Source organism: Schistocerca americana, chromosome 7 (assembly GCF_021461395.2).
Source record: "Schistocerca americana isolate TAMUIC-IGC-003095 chromosome 7, iqSchAmer2.1, whole genome shotgun sequence".
Classification (NCBI taxonomy): domain Eukaryota; kingdom Metazoa; phylum Arthropoda; class Insecta; order Orthoptera; family Acrididae; genus Schistocerca; species Schistocerca americana.
Window position 1 is genome coordinate 250,046,186 of NC_060125.1, and position 25,878 is coordinate 250,072,063.

General features: G+C 41.3%; 1 protein-coding gene across 1 annotated transcript in view; it reads right to left on the reverse strand.

Annotated features, from left to right (window-relative positions):
• Nucleotides 1-25,878, reverse strand: part of LOC124621864 (leucine--tRNA ligase, cytoplasmic) — a 157,920-nt gene that overhangs the window by 103,031 nt on the left and 29,011 nt on the right. The window contains exon 2 of the mRNA XM_047147326.1: nucleotides 6,234-6,449. Within this exon, the coding sequence (XP_047003282.1) occupies nucleotides 6,234-6,449 (216 nt within the window). The remainder of the gene's footprint in view (nucleotides 1-6,233; nucleotides 6,450-25,878) is intronic.

The window sequence follows — 25,878 nt, forward strand, 5'->3', positions numbered from 1 at the left end:
GTCAAGCTCCAATTTTTATGCTCTCTGAATACCTCTTGATAGGGAACATACAATTCAATTGTGTGAATACGAGATCCCGCACAGCACTTTGCTGGTAACTACTACATCTATTAATCAGGCCTACTCACGCAGATGAAGGTGTAATTAGCGAAATGACGAACACTAACTTCGCTTAATGAATGTTTAATCAGCACTTTGCACATACAAGAGCACAGAGCAAACTGCCTCCGGCCAGAACACATACAATATATATATACAGTTACAAAACAAATGGCTCTGAGCACTATGGGACTCAACTGCTGAGGTCATAAGTCCCCTAGAACTTAGAACTACTTAAACCTAACTAACCTAAGGACAGCACACAACACCCAGCCATCACGAGGCAGAGAAAATCCCTGACCCCGCCGGGAATCGAACCCGGGAACCCGGGCGTGGGAAGCGAGAACGCTACCGCACGACCACGAGATGCGGGCAGTTACAAAACATTCCACAATGGTTCTTGACATTTGTGGATACTTCTAGAATGTACTCGAACCGAATACAGAAATTAAAATTGTACAGTCCGGTTGAGTTTTGAAGTCACGACCCTCCATGCAACAGTTTAGTATCATAACCACTACACTACGGTTCTACTCAGCTTCTCCGCGACAATATCATAATTTCCATGCCAGCCCAAGTTTATTATTCCAGAAGTAATTTGTCCTTCACAGCACACAGATCTCTCTTCAAACAAGTGGCTTTGGCAAGTGGTCTAAGTTGTGCGACTTTCTATTGTGCCCAAAACATAAGCACATGACATCTCATACAATGTATATGGCTGTAATGTCACTGCCGGTGTAATGCAGTCTATCTGTTATAGGTACAAAGTGTGTTCAGATCGACACAGGGTCTTATGTGAGATGATCAGGTAAGTTTTGGTGTGAAAGATGGTTCTGTGGATACATTTCTTCTGAATTCTTGTGGATTTTACCATCAATGGTCCCACAAGCGGTAGAAACATTGGTCATCAGCTCTCTTCATGAACTACATTGTCATTAAAGGTTGCAGGTATTTTTCCTTCCTTATAGCAAATTTTAGTGAGGCAATGTCTTTCTAAGCCACACACAGTAAAATCTTTCTGCTACTTGGATGCTGGGCTCTTCACCAATGTTTTGCAATGCTGATGGCAGTCAGGGGTTCACGGCGAAGCTTTTGGTTGCCTTCATCTACTGGCAGAATTAAAGAGAAATATAAGAGAGATGCAATTCTGTAATTACAAAATGAGCAAGAAAACAAATACAAAAGGTGATAATTTTTCTGAAATTTGCATACTGGCAACACATCTCCAGTGAGAAACAAATGGGGAAACACCAAGCAAATTAACCTTGCTCCTAAATTGTGATAATGATGTATTTCTGTTTCTCAAACAGAACCAGAGTGTAAAAGACAGTAATTTTTAGACCATTGATGAAGTTTCAATTGAAGAATGATAAATACTTATTCTGATGAAAGTACTCTTACAGTAATTGCATTGACTGACAGGATTGATGAAGTATTGGTAAAAAGGTAAAGGTGTCATGAAAATGAACCTGAATTACCGAATCACTTATAGGGGCACCTGCAGTTAAACTTAAATTCCACACCACATTGCATCTTAGCAGTTTTCACATTAGCGTATATAGAGATGAAATAAATGAAAAGTGACATAAAAAATCCTAGGACTGACTGGAAATCAAACTCAAGCCCTTTGCATTCAAAGTCTGGCAATTTACTAATGAGCCACAAACTATTGTTAAGTGGTGTTAATATTATTAAGTGAATCCTAATGTCTTGCATTCAGACATTGACTAACATGCTGGAAATACCAAAGCAACATTGAGAATGTAGTTATCTAATGTTTAATGAAATGTAAGTACTGCATTTGAACAACATTAGTTTCCTTAAATTAAGATAAAAATCACAAAAGCATCAAATAGTAGAAGAGACAGACTGTCACTTACAATAAGGATGATATGTTAAGTTGCAGACAGACACAATTAAATGGGTCTCACCAGGGCCTTCACAGACAAGACAGTTTCGCACAGATCTAGCTCACACGCAGATCTATCATGCCATTTCCCCCTCACACCCTCAGTGCTCCACCACCCCCAAGAACCAGCCACAAAAGAATGCCCCCTTTGTCACCCAGTACCACCCCAAACTGGAACAACTAAACCACGTCCGCCACCAGGGCTTTGGTTACCAATCATCATGCCCTGAAATGAGGGATGTCCTACCCTAGATCCTTCCCATCCCTCCTAATGTGGTGTTCCGTCACCCACACAACCTCCATGGCATCTTAGCCCATTCCTGTGCCACTCCCAATCCCAACCCCTTGCCACAAGGATCATATCCCCATGGAAGATCCAGGTGCAACACCTGCCCAACCTATCCACCCAGAACATCCTACTCCACTCCCGTCACAGATTTAAGCTACTCCGTCAGGGACCAGGCCACCTGTGAAAGCAGCTCTGCTGCCATTATTACATAACTTTTTATATTGGCCTGACTACCGACCAGCTGTCCACTACAACGAATGGCCACTGCCAAACTGTGGCCAAGAGCAAAGTAGACCATCCCTCTGGCACAACTTGCAGCTGAACACTACACAGTTGATTCCAATGGCTGCTTCACTACTCAGGCCATCTGGATCCACCCCTTCACCACAAATCTTTCTGAACTACACAGATGGGAGTTATCCTTACAACACATTCTTCCCTCCCCACTCCTCTCCTTCCCACTCCGCTTTTCCCACCTCCTTGCCCAAACTGACACTGTGCCTGTTGGCAGTCTAGCCCCAAACACTCTGCCAGACAGCACTCCTCTCCCCATCTACCCACACACTGCTAACCCTTCCTCTTCCCTGCCCCCCCCCCCCCCCCCCCCCCCCAGACTGCTCCTTCCATTAAAAGTGAAGGTTACATTCTGGTCTGAGCTGCCTGAGTTGGAGGTCAGATGTGCATGAGGTGTGCTTGCTTGTGTGAATGAATGGTGTGCATTTCTCTTCCTTGTTCTGACGAAGGCTGTGGCCAAAACTAATGTTCAAGTGTCTTGATTGTGTCAGTCTGCAACTTAACATGTCATCTTTATGGTAAGTAGCAATCTATGTTTTCCTATATTGTTGATATTCGAACCTGGAGTTTCCATTCCTTCATATAGCGAAAGAGTATTTTTTTAATTGCATGTGCTTTGTAAAAGCACCACACGCAGCATTGTTATAATCTGTCTGTCTCATCTGTGCATGTCATCTTTGACAACAGGGATGCAGCACCTGCCTTCAATAGGTGGGCTCTCTCAACCTGGAGTCTGAGTGACCTGCTCTTCCTTTTTAACCTTCTCCAACCTATCCCTCTCTTTTCCTTGAGGAAGGAACGATTAGTTCAGAAAGCTAGGATAGTGTATATATTTTTACATGTGTCGAATCTAGAGCAATAAAATTTCACCTTCTGAAGGAAAGTTCTGGCCAGAATTTCAGTCTCATATGAGGGTTGACTGAAAAGTAATGCCTACACCTTCATAACTCTTCAACAGTTGTCAGCATTGGTATGTGGCAGGTATTGGCTTGTTCTGGAGCCTCTTCTCTACAGCACTAGTTGGCAGGAAGCCTTAGCATTGAACAGTTGTGTTGTTACATTGTAAAGTATGGAACCCTGAGCAGATGGTCCGTCAATGCAATTTAAGCAACGTGTAGTCACTGAATTCTTGACAGCAGAAGGTGTCACCCCAAAGGAGATTCATCAGAGAATGAAAGCAGTTTATGGTGATTGTGTTGATGTGAGTACTGTGCGCCGTCGATCGAGTAAGTTTAAAGATGTTTATGAAGGAACATCTGACCTGCATGACAAACAAAGAGTTGAACATCCTGTGACAGCAACCACCAAATTTCACAAGCAAAATGTTGACAGATGGATTCAGGTGATTGTTCTATCACTCAGAGATAACTTGCAAGCACAATCGGCATTTCACAAGAATGTGTGGGTCACATTATTGCTTTGTTTGGCTACCAGGAGATCTGTGCACGATGGGTACCCCGGATGCTGACTCCTTAAATGATAGTGAACAGACTTGAAATTTGCCAGGAACTTCTCGTGTGTTATGAGAATGAAGGTGACGCCTTTCTCCTTTCAATTGTGACAAGAGACAAAACATGTGTACACAAATTATGACCAGGAGATGAAACATCAGTCTATGGAATATCGACACTAAGACTTGCCTCAGAAAAAGAAGTTTCAAGTCGCAGTCCTCAGATGAAAAAATCATGGCCACAGTGTTCTGGGACGCAGATGGTGTTGCCCATGTTGACTTCCTTGATCGTGGAACAACAACAAATTCAGAACATTATATCACAAAGCTGCGAACTCTGAAACGATGTCTAACAAGGGTCTGAAAGGAAAAGAGAAATGTTTTCTTGTAGCATGACAATGCAAAACCACACATTTCATGTGCCACCACAGCAGAACTTCACAGACTGAATCTCACCACCATACGGTATCATCCATACGGTCCAGATTTAGCACTGTCGGACTTTCATCCATTCCTGATAATGAAAGACGATCTGCAGGGCCATCATTATGCTTCTGATGAAGACGTTGAGAGAACTAAGAGACTGTGGTTGCGGAAACAGTGTGTTGACTTTTTACGTAACGGCTTCAGAAAACTTCTTCATCGTTGGCGGAAATGTATCCAATTGCCTGGCGATTATGTGGAAAAGTGAATACTGATAATTAAAGATCATATTCTAAGGATTATTTCTGAGTTTGATTTATTAAAATATTCCCATCAAAACCCAATTAACAAAGATAGAGGCATTACTTTTCATTCAACCCTCATAGTTTTATTGTTTTCTTGAGCGAATTTTTCATTTGATACAACTGAGACATCATCAGACACACTGCAATGAAGGACCAGTGACACACGAGGGAGATGGTATAACTTGGAGGGAGGCAGCTAAGTAGTGGTTGTGTTTACGGACCATAGCAACAATTTCTAACCATAGCTCATCTCCCACAATGGTTAAACAAGGAATATCTCCACAGTAAACAACTCAGTGCTTGAAGTAGCAAGTGGATCTCCAGGTCCAAATTTGATGCAGCTGTTTGCAATACTCTATGATGTGTCCCACTTAAGACACATGCTGTACTGATTGCAGCTTTGCAAACAGTACCTCATTTATTTCTGACAAAAATAGCAGGAGACACCAACACCAACACCAACACCACCACCACCACCACCACCACCACCACCTCACATTGCTGCGTGTTGTGTGTTGCTGCATAGAATAACTTGACTTCTGTGTTGATGTTAATTACTTTACGCCCAAGTTGTATACATTTCATGCATTCATACATGTTCAACCTTAACTAATAGTACCCTGGTAAATATAATTAACATTTAAAATAACAGGGTATCTAATCCTAGTTTATTATTTAAATTTCACAGATTCATAAAAAGAGCTATAAATAAATTTTAACATTTCGCCTTACAAATTTATATTTTAACCCTAATAATATAAACAACTGTTTTAACCAATAATATTCACTTGTATCAATCGCATAACCGCGGCTGCTGGCACGAATTATGCCGATACTAAATCAACTGCTAAATCCAAAGTTCAGGAAATAACTTTTCTATGGAAATAGGTTTTCACATTTTGTTTATGCATGTCAAATGTTTAATGCAGTAGTTCTGTGTTATCACATAAAAAACTTTGAGTTATCTTTATTTCATGTTTTTTCTTTTATTTATGAAGCTAGTGTGTTTCCCATCAAAAAGTTGTCAATGCAACTGCACAAGCAGTAACTGCTACCGGTAGTCTTCTAAAAACAATGGTGATGCTTTAAACTTTTAGTACTCACAATTTAAGTTCTAATTATAAAATACTATGGTAGGTGCACTGATGAATTTGCATAAAACCAAGATAATGTAAGCGACAATAATAAAATTAAAGTGCCTACATCACATCTCAACCTGTGGAAGAAGCAACGTTCATGATTGTGTTTCATATACAAAATCTGAAGCCACAGAAATCTCAACCACACAACTCCGCTTAACACGAGAATATTTTTTGAGTAAATCCCCCCCAGTAATACAAAGCTTTCATAACTAAAACAGCAGCCCATGAATTTGAATACACTTTGAGCCATAATTTTATTTCTTCTTAACTAATAAGCTTGGCTAATATTGTACATCGTAATATAACTGTGATTACAACTTACCTCACATTTTGAAAGGGAGAAAGTATGTCCCAGATGCAAGCGACCATTCATGTATGGATAAGGAAAAGTAACAAAATACTTTTCGCTGGCACCCTCATTTGACAGCTGAGGTGCATCTACTTCATGAATTCGTTGCTGTTCCCACTGTTGCTGAACTTCTCGTTCAATTTTTTGCAGATATTCAACTTTGAAGGTTCCTTTTCGATCAAGTGTAGCCTGAAACAAGAAACATTTCTGTACCACTACTGAAGATCTGACATCCTTCCAACAGCAAATGTGTGGAAATAAACGTCTTAAAATTAAATTTCAGAAAGTTTGGCAACCCCTGATCCACACATCTGTATGGGAATCAAATCATTGAGTCATGTTCCTGATAAAACTGCATGAAGCTTTTTAAATATAGAGAAGAAAAACTCCTTGTTCTTTTTGCGAATTGTTTAATATTTGCATTAGTCAGGGCAAATTGTATGCTACTGAAGAGTGTGCGTGTGTGAATGCTATAACCGATAACGTTATGTTAAGTGAACAGATAAAAAAATCTACTCACCAAGTGGCGACAGGAGACCATACATATAAAAGGTAATAAACTCTGCAAGCTTTTGGAGCCAGCGGCTTCTTTTTCTGGCAGAAGGGTTGAAGGGGAAGGAAGAGGGGTGAAGGAAAAGGACTGGTAAGATTTAGGAAAAGGGGCAGAGTTCAGAAAAGTCACACAGAACCCAGGGTCAGGAAAGACTTACAGGACAGGATGAGAAGGAAAGTTTGCAACTTTAATACCTTTTTAAATGTATGTTCTCCTGCCGCCGCTTGGTGGGTACATTTTTTTTATCTGTCCCCTTTCGTGATAACATTAGTAATCTGAATGTCCTACGCATACAGATCCCCCTCCATGAACCATGGACCTTGCCGGTGGTGGGGAGGTCTGCATGCCACAGTGATACAGATAGCTGTATCATAGGTGCAACCACAATGGAAGGGTATCTGTTGAGAGGCCAGACAAACATGTAGTTCCTGAAGAGGGGCAGCAGCCTTTCAAGGAGCTGCAGGGGCAACAGTCAGGATGATTGACTGATACGGCCTTGTAACAGAAAAAATTGTCCTTGCTGTGCTGGTACTCCAAACAGCTGAAAGCAAGAGGAAACTATAGCCGTAATTTTTACTGAGGGCATGCAGTTTCACTGCATGGTTAAATGATGATGGCATCGTCCTGGGTAAAATATCCCAGAGGTAAAATAGTTCCCCACTCGGATCTCCGGGTGGGGGCCACTCAGGAGGATATCATCAGGAGAAACGGAGTGTAGAATGTCACATCCCTTAATCGGAAATGGATAGATTAAAGTTAGATACAGTGGGAATAAGTGAAGTTCGGTGGCAGGAGGAACAGGAGTTCTGGTCAGATGAATACCGGGTTATACATACAAAATCAAATATGGGTTATGCAGGAGTAGGTTTAATAATGAGTAAAAATATATGAGTGTGGAGTAAGGTACTACGAACAGCATAGCGAACACATTATTGTAGCCAAGATAGACACGAAGCCCACGCCTACCACAGCAGTACAAGTTTATATGCCAACTAGATCCATAGATGAGGTAGATACTGAAGAAATCTATGATAAGATAAAAGAAATTATTCAGATAGTGAAGGGAGACAAAAATTTAATGGTCAGGGGGGACTGAAATTCGATAGTAGGCAAAGGAAGAGAAGTAAAAGTAGTAGATGAATACGGACTGGGGGTAAGGAATGAATGAGGAAGCTGCCTGGTAGAATTTTGCACAGAGCATAACTTAATCATAGCTTGGTTTAAGAATCATGAATGAAGGTTGTATATGTGGAAGAGGCCTGGAGACGCTGCAAGGTTTCAGACATTTCCAGGGGGCAGATGTAGACTCAACACAATCTATTGGTTATCAACTGTAGATTAAAACTGAAGAAACTGCAGAAGTGTGGGAATTTAAGGAGGTGGGAAATGGATAAAGTGAAAGAACTAGAGATTGTAAAGAGTTTCAGAGATTGCATTATGGAACGACTGACAACAACGGGGGAAAGAAATGCAGTAGAAGAAGAATGGGTAGCTTAGATGAAATAGTGAAGGCAGCAGAGGATCAAATAGGTAAAAAGATGAGGGCTAGTAGAAATCCTTGGGTAACAGAAGAGATATTGAATTTAATTGATGAAAGGAGAAAATATAAAAATGCAGTAAATAAAGCAGGCAAAAAGGAATGCAAATGTTTCAAAAATGAGACCAACAGGAAGTGCAAAATGGCCAAGCAGAGATGGCTAGAGGACGAATGTAAGTATGTAGAGGCATATATCACTACGGGTAAGATAGATACCACCTACAGGAAAATTGAAGAGGCCTTTGGAGAAAAGAGAACCACTTGCATGAATATCAAGAGCTCAGATGGAAAACCAGTTCTAAGCAATGAAGGGAAGGCAGAAAGGTGGAAGGAGTATATAGAGGGTCTATACAAGAGCGATGTACTTGAGGGCAATATTATGGAAATGGATGCGGACATAGATGAAGATGAAATGGGAGATACTGTAGATACTGCGTGAAGAGTTTGACAAAGCACTGAAAGACCTAAGTCGAAACAAGGCCCCGAGAGTAGACAACATTCCATTAAAACTACTGATAGCTTTGGGAGAGCCAGCCCTGACAAAACTCTACCATCTGGTGAGCAAGATGTACAAGACAGGAGAAATACCATCAGACTTCAAGAAGAATATAATAATTTCAATCGCAAAGAAAGCAGGAATTGACAGGTGTGAAAATTACCGAACTTTCAGTTTAATCAGTCACGGCTGCAAAATACTGACACAAATTCTTTACAGACGAAGGGGTAAACTGGCAGAAGCTGACCTCAGGGGAAGATCAGTTTGGATACTATAGAAATGTTGGAACACATGTAGCAATACTGACCCTACAACTTATCTTAGAAGATAAATCAAAAAAAGGCAAACCTAAGTTTACAGCATTTGTAGACTTCGAGAAAGCTTTTGACAATGTTAACTGGAATACTCTTTTTCATGTTATGATGCTGGCGTGGGTAAAATACAGGGGCTGGAAGGCTATTTACAATTTGTACAGACGGCAGTTATAACAGTCGAGGGGCACGAAAGGGAAGCAGCGGTTGGGAAGTGAGTGAGACAGGGTTGTAGCCTCTCCCCAATGTTATTCAATCTATAAATTGAACAAGCAGTAAACGAAACAAAAGAAAAATTTGGAGTAGGAATTAAAATCCATGGAGACGAAATAAAAACTTTGATGTTTGCCAATGACACTGTAATTCTGTCAGACAGAGCAAAGGACCTGGAAGAGCAGATGAATGGAATGGATAGTGTCTTGAAAGGAGGATATAAGATGAACATCAACAAAAGCAAAACGAGGATAATGGAATGTAGCAGAATTAAATCAGGTGATGCTGAGGAAATGACACACTTAAAGTAGTAGATGAGTTTTGTTATTGGGAGAGCAAAATAACTGATGATGGTCAAAGCAGAGAGGATATAAAATGTAGACTGGCAATGACAAGGACAGCTTTTCTGAAGAAGAGAAATTTGTTAACCTCGAGTATAGATTTAAGTATCAGGAAGTCCTTTCTGAAATTATTTGTATGGAGTATGGAAGTGAAACATGGACGATAAACAGCTTAGACAAGAAGAGAATAGAAGCTGGCGAAATGTGGTGCTACAGAAGAGTGCTGAAGATTAGATGGGTAGATCACATAACTAATGAGGAAGTACTGAATAGAATAGGGGAGAAGAGGAATTTGTGGCACAACTTGACTAGAAGAAGGGGTCGATTGTTAGGACGTGTTCTGAGGCACCAAGGGATCACCCATTTATTATTGGAGGGAAATGTGGAGGGTAAAAATTGTACAGGGAGACCAAGAGATGAATACACTAAGCAGATTCAGAAGGCTGTAGGTTGCAGTAGGTACTTGCAGATGGAGAAGCTTCCACATGATAGAGTACCCTGGAGAGCTGCATCAAACCAGTCTCTGGACTGAAGACCACCACCACCACCACCACCACCACCACCACCAACAACAACAACAACAACAACAAACAAACATACATACATACAGATGTGTGAACACTTACAGGGAACCACAGAAAATCTAAATCACGAGGTTGGGCATAGCAGATGCCACCATCCCTTCAAAACTGAAGCCCATGCCTTAACAAATCCATTACCTAACAAGTTATTCCTAATGTACAATGCTCTTATGTTTATCCATACTTTGAACAAGTTAAGTTAATAATATTAAAAGTAATTATGTACTTCATTTATTCTCTCTACACATTTCACTGCATGAACAACACACATGTGGTGATGATTTTAGGGCCATGATCTTGCTGCCCCACTTCTCTTACGTCAATTTCTTCCCTTCTGCCTGTCTGGAAAGCTATGTCACCAGATCGCCTGTCCCTCCTCATTGTGAGTGAGATTTCAAATTTGGAAATCAGTATTATGCACTAGCAAATACTTTGTGACACTTCTTTACTATTAATTTCAACTCTGGATTTTATGTGTAATGTTTAATTGTGCAGCATGCATTAGTGAAGAGGTATGATTTGACTGTTTATAAATAATTATAGTTTAACTATCTGTTCTATCTCCTTGAGAAAATAACAACATAATTCTAATTCTTAAGACAATATGCTGTTTAGAGTTTTTTTCTTTGCTTTTCCTTGGTAAATGTAAGTGCAAACTCATTCTTGTTCCATGAACATGTATAGAACTATCTGTGTAATACTAATTAAGGTTTTTTCCTTGGTGTGCACAACATACTGGTAGAGGAACTCACTTGGTGCAGTACAGATACCCAATTTTTAAAATACTTCCTCAAAATGAGCTTGATGACTACTCAAATTCACCAGGAATAAGATATCATTTTTGCAATGTCGTGTAGAAGGTTTATGTAATAAAACAGATTCTCCTGAAGCAGGTATCACAGGACTGGCTCAAAATATAGTTGTTACAGGACATTAGGTATCAGCAGATAACATAATTACTTCATATTATGTAGCTATAACCAAGCAACATCTTACTGTTGAGCACATAATAAATGTGGTGTAGCCATTTACTTGAAATACGTAAGCTTATAACCATCATAAAAAGGTACTTTGGATGAAAAACTTTTCTGCTGAGTTTGAAATTACCATCCTCAAATTTGTATTTTGTAGTTTCTATGTTTGTTGTATGTATATATAGATTCTGCCCCTCCCCAAAGTTTTGATACCTAATTTCCTGAAACCACTCGATGGAGTTCTGAGTAAAGTAATGTCGGATCACAAAAGTGTGCATCCCATGATACTCTTAGACTTCAGTATCAATACTTTAAGTGACTATCAGTAAAGATTGTAACTTATCTTACAGATCTAGTAATTGACACACTCAGATAGATAGCTCATGCTATAACAAATTATGACCACTCTCTCTCACCAGAAATTATAAATGGTCACCTCTCTGATGAATTAGGCCAGACACTACAGCTACAATGTAATTCTAAATTCACCCCAAGAAACACGTATTAGCACAAAGGGACACTATCTGCAAACAAAATTTCTCTACTAATACATAGCTGAAGTAAGGAATTTTGCTAACCAGCAATTATTACTACTGAAGTTATTCTATCCACCTGGAATCCACTGTTATGCAAAACTGACATATAACACACGCTGCCACCCATCCTGTGCTGCTGTTAACACCACTGCAGAAGATGCAGGATAAACAGTGAGATCACAACATAAGACAGCATTCCATTAGAACTTCTGATAGCCTTGGGAGAGCCAGCCCCGACAAAACTCTGCCATCTGGTGAGCAAGATGTACAAGACAGGAGAAATACCCTCAGACTTCAAGAAGAACGTAATAATTCCAATTGCAAAGAAAGCAGGTATTGACAGGTGTGAAAATTACCGAACTTTCAGTTTAATCAGTCATGGCTGCAAATACTGGCATGAATTCTTTACAGACGAATGGGAAAACTGGTAGAAGCCGACCTCGGGGGAAGATCAGTTTGGATTCTGTAGAAATGTTGGAACACGTGAGGCAATTCTGATTATGTCTGTTGTCAACTGCACCAGCCACAGGAGCCATGTTAACACATGGTTCCAGGCATCCATTTAGCACTCTTATCACGGGCACAGATTCTTCCTCCGCAGATCACATGCCTGCTGATCATCTCGGCACTATTCTTCCACCAGGTCTGTATTATGGATGCTGCTTGGATTATCAGATCCACTTTGCATCAGAAGTCGCTCCAGGCCAACGACCAACTGCAATTGCTGACTCCTCAGTCTGAGCTCTCTTCACCCCAGTGTAGTTTTTCCAAACCACCTCACATAGGAAGTTGCTCCAGACTAAGTACAAACTGCAATCACCGGTCCTTCAATCGGACTGTCGTTTCAAGCCATGTCCAAGTCTTTCCTCTGTACTTCGTTTGAGGTTTCAAATTTGGGCCCAATATCTGCTGTATCTGCAGCCTGTCAGTGAGCAGCTTACCTTCATCCTAGAGCATGCAGGCAATGTCTGCAGCCCATCCAATGGACCCATGTCTCCACATCGTCCACAGCAGCCACACTACCTCTGACTGGCTACAAGCTTCCACCTCACTGGGACCTCTCCCTCTCCTGCACCACCTCTGAGTACTACTGCTCTCTGCTGATATGACACAAATGCTGCCCTAGTAACAACTCTACTAGTGGTACGCCAGCACCTATCAGTGGACTGGAACCAAGTAGTGTGTACTCAACTCCAAATGATTGCTTTCTTTTATTTCATTTAGGACAATGAATAAAGCTCGTTTATTCTCACTACCTGGGACATTAATTGAGGTGGCTGTCTCAGCCATGACACAAGGGAGTCAACAATAGCTCAAACATGTTCTTTGATGTCCTGAATTACCACTTAACCACAGTTTTTCCTTAAGTGCTAACGACATGTTTATACATCCCATTCCTCTGGCTCTCTCACTGTTGGGGATGAGTTTAAGTGCAGTGAACCACAGATACTTGCATCCTCTAGACATGTTAACATAAAAAGCTGATTTTCCACACTGTTCTTCCAGTAGTGGCTGTGCGTTCTAGCTGCATAATTTGAGTGTGTATCTAGGATTGCTATTGTGGTCACATGTTGCAGATTTCTACTTTGCCTTGCATGTACCCATCAGAATTAATTTCTTTTAATCTATGAGAGAAATGTCACATAGCAGTGGCTGCACAAATCGAGAGAGAATAGAGATACTCACTATGAGTGGCAGTGAGAGTGAATTCTCTGATGGTAATAGCAGTGATGTGCCTTCAACAGGATCTCCAAATAGTGGGCTTCAACCTGCACATCAGCTGGTACAGCTAAACAGTTTGATGTTTCTATAATATGTGCAGTCAGCAGTTACTTAGAATCTAAAGAGTCAGAAAGTGATAGTGAAACACTTCGGAACAGAGCATGCCTTTGATAACTCTGCTTCAGGACACAAATGTCGACTGGTTAATAACTCAAGCATTTAGTAATTTTTTATGATATTTTTGTCACGAGATCTGTTCCAATTTGTAGCAGATGGTAGGAATTGATTTTACGTAAACACAAAGGCTGCTAATGTGGGAAGATACAGAATTTAAAGAGATTTGTTATTTTGTTGCTACTTGTCTTCTAATGACTGAAGTTCAAAAGCTGAAAATTAATGATTACTGATGCAGAGATATAATTTAACATAGTTTTTTGAAAAATTATGTCCCAGGCTCTTTTACTTTTGAGAATGATTTACAACTTTGAATACTGGAGGCCACAATTTGTTTAAAATTAGAATATTGTCAATCAAGTTTACTAAGTGTTTCGCAGTTTATTTAGTCTACATTAGAAGCACTGAATTGATGAAAGTCTCATGTTGCTCAAAGATTGATACTCTTTTAAATAATTTGTCCAATCCAAATGAAGTGGAGGGGGATGGACAAAAATATTCAAACACCAAAAACACACCACATGGCCATGTCTAATATGGTGTAGCAAAACTATTGTCACTGGAAACTGTTCCAGTTATCTCAGAATGGATAAATAAATATCCTGTATGGTTTTCAAGGGAATCTTTTACCATTCTTCCTGCAAAGTCTAGGTAACAATGACAGAGATGGATTGCAATTACTAAAGACAAGAACTCCACACTAATGCATGTTTTTATAGGATCACTGGACATAGCTCAAACTTAGTACTTATCCATTTTATTACTTTCCGATTCCAAATAGGTATACTACTTCTGTACATATTTTGACCTTTTTGGGAATAAAAACATGCATAATGCACATCTAAAGCACTTTTACTTTAATTACGAATGTAACACATTATTTTCTGTTTAAATGCATATTTTAATAGTTCTAAGTAGACACCTCAGTTTTCTGATTTTCGTGATCCTCATTTTTGCTTCAGGAATGACGACTGAAGAAAGAAAAGGGTTGGGACTGGGGATAAGAAACAAAGTTAAGATTCTGACAATAGGAAGAGCACTCATACACAAGGTTAAGGGAGGCTGCATCCCCCCCCCCCCCTCCCAGCTCTCAGAGAAAGGAGAATACAGTGTAGTTAGGTGTTTTTTCTTCCACGAAAATTATTTAAAAGTCACTATAATGCAGGTTTTTAACAGGGCTCAAACTGAAGCTTCTTACAGCTACTTAAAAGTCACCATTAGTCTTCCAGAATACTAGAAATACTCCACATACCTCCAGGTCTAGGCTCCGTCTCCTGTACAAACTATCATATGGGCGCCTTTGTACAATAGGATGACTTCCCCAGAATTTTACCAAAAGCCCTCTGCAGGGCACATATCATTTATTTATCCATAAATCCACAACAACCTTTGATTCGTGACAATGGAAAATTAGCCCAATAACTCAGATACCACGGCTGACAACATCACAGCTGCAGAGCTGTATGGAGAAATTTGAACAAACCTCACTAGCAATTTTGATTCTTCTAAAACTGAAATTATTCACTAAACTGTCTTCGCAATATGTGTGTGAACCTCATTACTGGTAACTGTCTTTGTTATTCTGTTTCCATGTGGTAATGTGCTTCGAATATGCCTTCAATTAAAGGTTCAGGTGAGTAAGAGGAGAGGATTTTATAAGGTCAGATGGAGATGTATTCTGTGATTGCTGTAGTAAAGTGGTAAACTAGTCTTTTTCTGAAAACTTTCTATTGCACTAGGTATTTGTAAAACATTACAAAATTTAATTTAAACAATTAATTAAATAAGAAGTCCAGTTCTTTTTTTAAAAAATCATATCTATATAACGAGAGGATCTTAATTTCAGATAAATGTACTGGAAAATTTCAAGTCATGCTTTGCAAGGAGAACTATTTTTACACACAAATGAATATTTGTTGTTTTACTAGCCAGCTATTGTATAAAATTCACAAGAACTTCTAACATATGGATATCTTTATATGAAACAACCGACCCGATGGTGTACTATGTCGCTAACCCAATTGTATGAAAATTAACTGAGGATGGGTCTGGACAACCCCATCTAACGTGCTGTAAAATCCTGCAATGAGCAAGTAACTCCACTATTGCTCAAGTCTTTGGTGATGAAGTCTGTACGTTTTAATAAGATATTGTAAAGGGATAACATTTTAAATAATACTGAGTTCTCATTTAAGTCTCTGCTTTTATGAACCATTCTCTGAGAAAATGCTTCTTAAATTTTACGTATTCTGTGACCAAATAATATAAATAGAAGCAGAGTTATTATGCTGTTAATCGATGCTGCTCCCTACAAGCTGAAGGCTGGGAAAGCTATTAAAATGTTCTACTCAAATGTAAAACACAATGTATGTCTTGCTCATGGGCTCCATCATGTTGCAGAAGCAATATGCTCTAATCATGACACTGTCAATAATTTGATATCTTCTGCTAAAAAGATGTGAACAATATGGGGATGTACTATTTCAATGGTCACAAAGCTGTAAAAATAAATTAATCACTTTAAAGTGATATTTTGTTCTACACCTGTGTCTTCAACAGCCCCTGCATGTGTAGCAGCTTACAAAAAGAGTCTACCTGAGTAGTTATTACCCCCTCAGCCCATCCTTACTAGATGGGGTACTTGGTTGGATGCTGTGATGTTTTACTCTGACTATTTTGATGCCATTAAATTGGTATATAGTAAAATTGATAGAGTGTTAATTCAATGACGTCAATACTTTAATGTTTAATTCTAAAGTAAATACTTCGCACATTTTAGGTAGCAACCGGTTTCCTTGCAGGTGATGCCGTATGTATCAGACATGTACAAGCAGCATTTGAATGCAAAAAAATGAGCAGCAAACTTCTCTAAATTGCCTTTACAGTAACAAAATTAGGAGCCATGTCTCTACCATGCCACTGGTAGACTCAACATCAGCTGTTGAGGAATTCCAGAGATTTCTCAGTCATGCCCAAGAGAACATGAGAGTACATGCACTGGACAATGTCAAACAGGGACCCAGACTACAGATTCTTTTGTTCAGCGAAGTAAATATATTGTAGTGAAAGTGTGAATGAAGAACTTGACTTGCCACTGTAACAAGTATGTTCACTCAAATTTGTGCCTGTAACTTTTTGCAATGTAGGGAGATCATCTACCTACAAAAATACGTTGACTGATAAGCTGAAAGTTTGTTAGTTATCAACGGTGCAAAAAGGGAAGTGAATTAATAAACTGGGAACAAAATGATAATGCAATATTTTAATGTATTTTGCACTTGACCATGCATGTATTTTAGTTTGACAGTGCATGATTGCATGAATACTTGGGGATTTTATAGTTCATGGAATGCTTGTCTTTACCAATAACACACCTTTCTCCTCAAAGCAGATCACAAAGACTCAATAATACTGAGAACTGGTGACTGTGGTGGCCGGGGGAGATGCAAAATTTATCCTCACGCTCACAAAACCGGTCCTGGATGATCTGAGCTGTGTGTCATCTTAAAAGAAAGCATCGCCACTGGTGAACAAATATTGCATTGTGGGATGGACCTGATCAGTTAAAATGGTAACATAATTCTTGACAATAACGCAGTCTTGCAGAGTAGCCACGGAACCAATGCAATACCAAGATACGGCTGTCCACATCGTCATCGAACCTCCGCCATGTTTCACCCTTGGGATGTAAACATGGTCAGAAATTGGACACAGAGTGAAACAAGACTCTTCCATTGTCCCACAGTCCAAGTTTCATGCCTTTAGCAACACATTTTACGGGCATTTGCATCACTGATGGAGGGTTCTCAAAATTCCAGCTCACCCTGCGATTCCCTACTTACGGAGCTCCCTTTGAGTTGTTCTGGTGGTGATAGTTCTGTAGCGATTTTTACAGTTCTCGCCCTTTCACCTTTTCGTCACAATCCTCTTCAATGTCATGATCACTAACAAGTGCTTTCATAAATATTGTGACTTAGCAGATGAAGTTTCTCTGCTTTCTCAGTATGCAGAATAAATCTTCGATGCAGTGCCTCTTGAAACACCAAACACTTCTGCTATATTGGTTATGAAAATATCCACCATATGAGCACCAGCAAGTTGTCCATGTTAGATTTCACTTAACTCCGATACAATGCACTCACAACTAAACAGAACACTTTTCTGAATACAGCTGATACTTGCAACATACTGAGGACATTGCACAGGAGCTGGTCGCATTCAAATGCAACCGCACACCCTGCAGGCTTGGTTGACAACTGCTTTTATGTTCAAGCATGCATTTCCTCAGTGCTCCTATTTCCTGTCCAACTCCTGTAGATTCTGAATAACGACAAGGCTGGGTACATTTTGGATTTCGTTACATACAGTGCACTGTTGCAACAACTGAAATTGTGCTCCTGCTCCACAATTTTGCAAAAAGTGGTGACTGAGTTGCAACATTTACGGGACCATATTTGGAACAAGGACACACATTGTATGCCGGCAATATATACTGCAGGTCAGATCTGTTTCTCTGGCCTCATATCCAATTAAAAACTGCATATGACACTGTTCATAAAAATAGGAGCAACAGATTAACTGAAACTGAAATGAGAAGAAATGAGTTTATGTTAACTGACAAGATGCTTGCTATCACATGGTGCAATAAGAGAAATGTGGATGCTGACCATGCATATCACAACACAAATTATTGAAAGAGAGATGACTGACATGACTATTGGCAAAAAGTCAAGAAATCCCTATGAATTTTAGATTACTGTTTTAGCTGGGGGTGATCAGTGCACATGACTGTGAAACAGTAAAAAAATATATTCTTCTCATTCTGGATTGTGCATTTTAAATGCTCATGCTCTCCACAGGTAGGTTACAGAGCAAAAGATGGCACCTGCTGAGCTTGAAAAAGTTGAAAAATATGCACCAGAATGGAAAACAGCTGGGAGAGGAAGGAGCACTGACGATGAGAATCCTCTACAATTTACAGGGAGGCAATTACCAGGTGTTACTGTGAGTGAACATCTAAAGTAAAGTGCACTAATGCGCAGATGCATAGAACATAAAGCATACTCTGAAACCAGATACCAATGCAAAACTTGCAACATACAATTGTGTGCTGTAACCGATTTCAAGACTTATCACACAAAGAAGCATTATTAAATAATTGGGAACTAAAAATGATACTTGAAATTACCTGACACTTCTGATTAAATTATTAAAAATAAAAGAACAAGAAATGAAAAAATATTTTAAAAAAAGGAATATAAAATGCTATTTTTTAAGTTTGCCAGTGCTGGTCCAAAGCCCTGTTTAAAAAGAAGGATGGAGAATAGATAGAAGGTGTGTAAAAAGTAAGTAGATGAATTAGTTCACAGGCATATGAACAGACTGGGTGTTTCAGATGGTACAATATCAATTCTTATGTGATGTAAACAGACAGGGTTCATTCTGCCAGTTAAACAGAAACTATACTTATTCATCACTTTACAATGTGATGAAATTCCAACATGATTTGCATACTCTGATTGATTATTCATGAAAGTTGAATAAAGATGAAAATAAGGATTGAAAATACATATTTTTAAAAATTAATCAAACAATTATGTATTCTCACTTTGGAGAGTCTCCCTAAATGAAGTAGTATGCTGGAAAAAAATAAACTTGCTGTTTCAGATGATGATGATGGGTATCTTTTTTACATGATGTAATTATGCAGACTACAGAGTACAATAACAAAAATTATGCATATTTATCTCCTTCAGACATGCTGAAATTATTCACATGTAAAATCGACAATTATATTCGGTATTGTGATTTTTGGTCATGAATCGTGTCTTTAAACACAAAAATGGTTTGAAAATATATACTACATGTTGCAAAAGTATTCAAACATGAATTCAAGTTTGAAGTGTCTTTCCACGTGAAGTTGTATGTCAGCAAGAGACAGACCTGATTCTCGATTTGCAGCAATATTCACTGTTTGTTTGTTTTATTTTGTTTTGCTTTGCTTTAGGGCACAGAAAACAACTGGAGTCATATTCGCCCAAGTCAAAACTATAGAACATGAAGACAGAGAGAAGTTAAAAAACGACTATGTGTCAGTCCTAACTGACATAATAAAAGACAGCTAAAAACAGGCACGCGAAAAAAGGGCTAAAAAAAAGACAACATACTGAAACAGAGGTCCAGAACTAAAAATTAAATGGCATTCGCCATATTGCTTTGCTGGATAAAAAGTAAAAGTTGGTCGATAGCCTGCTTGTCATTTGCTAAAACGGCTGATAACTCAGACAGAAAACTCAAGCGGGAACGTAAACGGTTAAAATATGGGCAGTCTGTCAGGAAGTGGCGGACAGTTAATACTTGGGCACAATGTGTACAAAGTGATGTGGTAGCACCACTTATCAAATGACGATGGTTAAAAAGGCAATGCACAATACGCACCCTACTTAAAATGACCTCCTCCCAGCAGAAGGGGCCAAGAGGAGGTTGTCCAAGTTACTGGGAGAGGCTTAATAAGGCGGAGCTTATTCACGTGAAGTGAGGGCCATTGGCGATGCCGAAGGGACACCACCTCCTGACAGACAGCAACACAAAGCTCATCAGAGGGAATACAGGAACTTGGGGGCTGAAGTACAAGGACTGCAGCCTTGACAGCAGCGTCAGCAGCCTCATTTCCTGGCAGACCGACATGACCAGGAACCCACAGAAACATCACACTGGCTCCACCAAGAGTGAGCAAGTGACAGTTTTCCCGGACCTGCTGCGCTAAGGAATGGGCAGTGTACAGCACACAGAGACTTTGGAGGGCACTGAGTGAGTCTGAGCAGAGGACACAATTGGGAAGGCTGTGCCGCCGGATGTACTCCGTGGCCTGATACAAGGCGAAGAGCACAGCTGTAAATACTGTGCAGTGCGCCGGAAGCCGATATTGAAAGACATGGGTGCCAATGATGAAGACATACCCGATCCCACAGCCAGTCTCAGAGACAAAAGTGTATACAAAGGTACTATCGAGAAGTTCCATGCGAAGGTCATGAAACTGAAGGCGATAGACCGAGGCTGGAGTAGTGTCCTGAAAAAGCAAATGAAGGCCAAGGTTGACATGGGCCACTTCATGAAGCCAAGGTGCTGAAGAGTTCACACCCATCAGGAAAGTTGCAGGTAGTGTGAAGTTAAGCCGCCATAGCACGTGTTGAAAGCGGACTGCAGGAGGTAACAGACAAGAGGGATGTGCCCCATACTAGTGATAAAAGGAATCATCAAAGAAAGAGGCATAGGATGGTTGGCCATGCATGGCAGACAAATGCCATGCACACCTGCTGAGAAGAGTCACGGCAGTAGGACAGTGGTAGTTCAGCAGCATCAACATACAGACACTCAACTGGGCTAGTGTAATAGGCGCCCGTGGCCTAATGGATGCCACAATGGTGGATAGTGGTGAGACGGCGTAAGATGGATGGACGTGCAGACATTTAAACAAAGCACCCATAGACGAGTTTTGAAAAGACAAGGTATTGGTACAAATGGAGGAAGGTGGTTCGATCAGAATCCCAGGAAGTACCACTGAGGACATATAGGACATTGAGGAACCACGTACAGCAGACTGCCAGATCAGACACATGGGAGGAGCAAGAGTTTCTTATTGAGCATCAGCTCCAGGAATTTCGTAGCTTTGATGAAAGGAAGGGCAACAGGCCCAAGATGCAAAGATGGTGGGAGAAACCAATTGCGTTGCAGGAAATTGATACAGATGGTTTTGTCAGTGGAAAAGCGAAAGCCATTGCTGATGCTCCAGGAGTAAAGATGATCAAGACATCACTAAAGACGTTGCTCAGCAAGACAGGTCCATGGAGAACTGTAATAGATGGCAAAATTGTCAGCAAAAAGGGAGCCAGAGATGCCTGGCGGGAGACTGTTTATTATAGGGTTAATGGCGATTGCAAAGAGGATGACGCTCAGGACGGAACCCTGAGGCACACCATTTTCTTGAATAATGGTGTCCGACAAGGCAGAACCTACACGTACCTTGAAAACTTGGTCTGTTAAAAATGCCTGAAGGAAACAGGGCAGGCAGCCACAGAAGCCCCACGTATAAAGAGTACGGTGGGTACCAGTTCTCCAGCAGGTGTCGTAGGCCTTCTCTTAATTGAGAAAAATAGCCACAGTCTGGAACTTCTGCAGAAAACCATTCATGACATGGGTGGACAAAGAAACGAAATGGTCAACTGCAGAACACCATGCTCGAAACCCACACTGTGCATTCGTCAGTAAATTGCGTGACTCGAGCCACCATACCAGCTGGGCATGAATCGTATGTTACATCACCTTGCAAATGGAGATGGTAAGAGAGATCGGCAGTAACTAGAAGGAAGGTTTTTTGTCCTTACCGGGCTTAGGTATGGGTATGACAGTGGCTTCACGCTCGCATCCAGGAAATGTGCCCTCTGCCCAGACGTGGTTGTACGTGTTAAGCAGAAAGTGCTTGCCTGCAAGAGAAAGGTGCTGCAACATCTGAATGTGGATGGCGTCTGGCCCTGAGGCGGAAGATTGGGATGAACTGAGACAATGATCTAGCTTCATCATAGTACAGGTGGCATTGCAGTACTCACGATTCAGAGCAGAGAAGGGTATCGTCCGAGCCTCCTCTCCTCGTTTCTGATGGAGGAAGGCAGGGTGATAGTGAGAAGGGCTCGAAACTTCCGCAAAATGGTGGCCCAAGGTGTTGCGAGATAGCAATAGGGTCCACGAGGACATCGTCTGCTACTGTCAGGCTGGAGACTGGGGAATGGATCTTGGTCCCAGAGAGCCATCTGAGGTTGGCCCACACAAGAGAGGAAGGGGTGTAACTGTTACAAGAATTAGTGAATGAAATCCAGCTAGCTTCCTTGCCATCTCCAAGAATGCAATGAGACTTTGCACTCATCTGTTTATAATGAATGCAGTTCGCCATCATACGATGACGGTTGAAAATGCGGAGAGCTCATCTATGTGCATAATTTGCATCATGGCATGCCTCAGTCCACCAAGGTACTGGGACACGAAGTTGTAAAGAGGAAGTGCGAGGAATGGAATGTTCTGCAGCAGAAATGATAAAGTTTGTGATATAATGGGAAAGCTGGGCAGTGTAGAAGAATAGGTCCAAATGACAACAGGTGTGCGAGGGGTCAGAAAGGAAAGTGCGTGCTCCAGTGTTAAGGCAGAAGAGGCTACGTTGGTTAAGAAGGTCAGCCAAGAGGGCACCTCTCTGTCAGGCCTGGGAGATCCCCAAAGGGTATGATGCCCGTTAAAAGTCACTGAGTAGCAAAAAATTATGGAGGTAGCTGCCCAATAAGCTGAACGAAGTCTGCTCTGGTGACATCGAATGATGAAGAGACATAAATGGTACAGAGGGAAGGAAAAGGTGAACTGCACCAGCTTGAAGATGGCTAGTCAGGGAGATGGGTTGCCTATGAATGTCATCCCATATGAGCAGCACGACGTCCCCATGAGATGGAATGCCGATCTCAGGAGGAAGGTCAAAACAAATCAGTAGGAAATGTGAAAGCTCAAAGCGGTCGTGAGGGTGCAATTTCGTTTCCTGAAAGCAGAGTACAAGTGGACGCTGTGATGCTAAATGCAGCCGTAAATCCTCTTTGTGAGACCAAAGGCTGCGAACATTCCACTGAAGGAGAGTCATGCTAAGGAAGAGATGTAGGGGTGTCATCTCGGTGGCTGCCGAGTGACAGCCGGCGAAGAGTAGCTACTAAAAGGCACAGGAGGAGGAGGATCCTGCTCCATGAGGTCCACAGAAGCATATGCTTGCTTGTGCGGTCGGTCTGAGGAATCCAATGCTGAAAAACAGCTGGTGGTGCATACCAGTGACACGGAGGCTGGCGGGCTAAGGTGTCATGTGGCAACACCGTTGAAGAGGATGTTCGAGTTGGTGAAGGAGAAGACCGTTTGCCTTTGGTGGACTTCTTCGAGCCTTTCCAGTTAGAGGAAGATTCAGGTGTTGTTTGGCTGGAGTGACGGAGGAAGTCTACACAGCAGTACTCCTTTTGCCCTTTCTGGCCTACCAGTTGGGTAGCTGGTGGCTTCACCCCTTGAGGCGAGAGTTTGACTGCTTATTGCACAGCTGGACAGAGGGTTGGCGATGCTACCTTGACATTGGGTGATTTCACAACCTCAGAGCTGAATTGGAGGTCACACATCTCCGTGGCCACGTCCTTCATGGAGCGAGGGGTAACAAGAACAGAACTATAGGTGCCAGACGGGAGAATGCAGAGTTTGCGACTATCCAGTAACTTGCAAGCTACTGAGTAAGGCACTTTTTCCTTTACCCAGATCTCTCAGACAGCCCGCTCCTCAAGATACACGGGACAATCCTGAGAGCCGGTGGCATGGCCGCCATTGCAGCTGATACAGCAGGGAGAAGGAGGCGGACAGTAACTCTCATGAGCATACTTACCACATGTGGCACATTTGGCTGGGTGTCGACAAGATGTTCCAGTGTGTGTGAGACGACGACAATAGTAGCAGTGCATCAGGTTCGGAATGTACGGCCAGACTGTGATAATTTCATAGACTGCTTTGATGTTGGACAGAAGCACCACTCTATCGAAGGTGAGAAAAAGAGTGCGGGTGGGCACTAAGGAGGAATCTACCTTTTTCAGTACATGATGGATGGCAACGACACCCTGATCAGAGAGGTAAGATTGGATTTCGGCCTCAGTTAGACCATAGAGCATAGACCATAGAGCCGGGTGTAAATTACACCACAGGAAGAATTCAAAGTTCTATGGACCTCGACATGAACAGGGTACCCATGGATATGTGAGGCAGCAAGCAGTTGATGTGCTTGAGAATCAGAAATAGTCTCCAAAGCAAAGTGCCATCCCGTAAACGAGAGCAGGATTTCACAGGGCTGGCACCTGCATCGACACCATTCTGAATAACAAACAGATTTATTGTGGCGAAGGACTGACCGTCTTCAGTACGTGAGGCCACGAGGAACCGTGGTGCAGCGGGAAGGGTCTTTGAATCATTAGCCTCATTATATTTACGCTTTGTAGATGTAAATTGGGAAAATGATTGACTCATTGTGAGAAAATTCCCCATGATTGCCAGCATCTCTGATGGTGCACTCCTTCCAACAGGGGGCCTCCTTCACAAGGGGACGCACCCGCCTTAGGTGATTGTTCACACCTCTGGTCACACCTTCCGATCACCTGATATAGGGACCAATCAGCAATTTGGGAAGGCTGCAGCTCAGACAATCACACCTCCCTGGGCCTGGCCTGTACCAGGTGGCATGTGCAAATCCTACCTGTCGACCTGGGGCTGGGAATTAGTCACCTGTTATGCGTCAGACACGTGGGCCAGCCTTCAGGAGCGCACAGGGAGGAAGAAGAAAAAGAGGAACTTCAAATGCCGAAGCAGAGAAGTGAGAAGAGAAGGGAAACAAAGAAAGGAAAAGGGAGCGAAAAACAAAGGTGAGACTGTTCTTACATCAGCGACAGACAGTGCAGAACATTCCCAATAACATCCCATACACGTTCCCCAAGTAAGGGGAAAAAGAACAGCAAGAGGATAGACCTGCAGCACAGAAGGGAAAAAATGCTGCAAATGCTGGAGCCTGGTGGTAGCCAAGCACGAACTCACCAAAGAGTGCATGAAGTAAATACATCACATACCCAGTCGAAGTGATTAAAAGATTGTACACATTCAGGTCTGTGCAATGTAATCAAATTATTTCAATGCAAAAGACAGATTTGGCATTCAAAAACATTTGTTTCTGATCTTGGAGTTTGTCCGACAAAAATTTGGGTACTCTAATCATATTTAGGTACATTGAAAGTATCTTCCAGTGAGCACTTCATTTCCCTCGTGAATTGTTTATGAATGAATTATTGTGCTAGCATTAACAAAGAGCACAGAGGAACTGGATACACTGGATTGTAAAGCATGTAGCTCACAAGCTACGTTCAAAAGATTCAGCACTGCGCCAGGAGCCCAGTGCATGTTATTTAGCAGGCAAGAAGCGGTTCCCTAGGAAGGGTCTGGGTGCAGGTAGTCAGCTTAGGTGATAATGGCTCAACACTTGACATGACCTATGATAAAAATATCTGTACCAGCAAAAGCTTTAAATAGTGCCCTCACGTTAAAAAATGCACAAATATCGATAAATATTGATCTCTGAGTTAT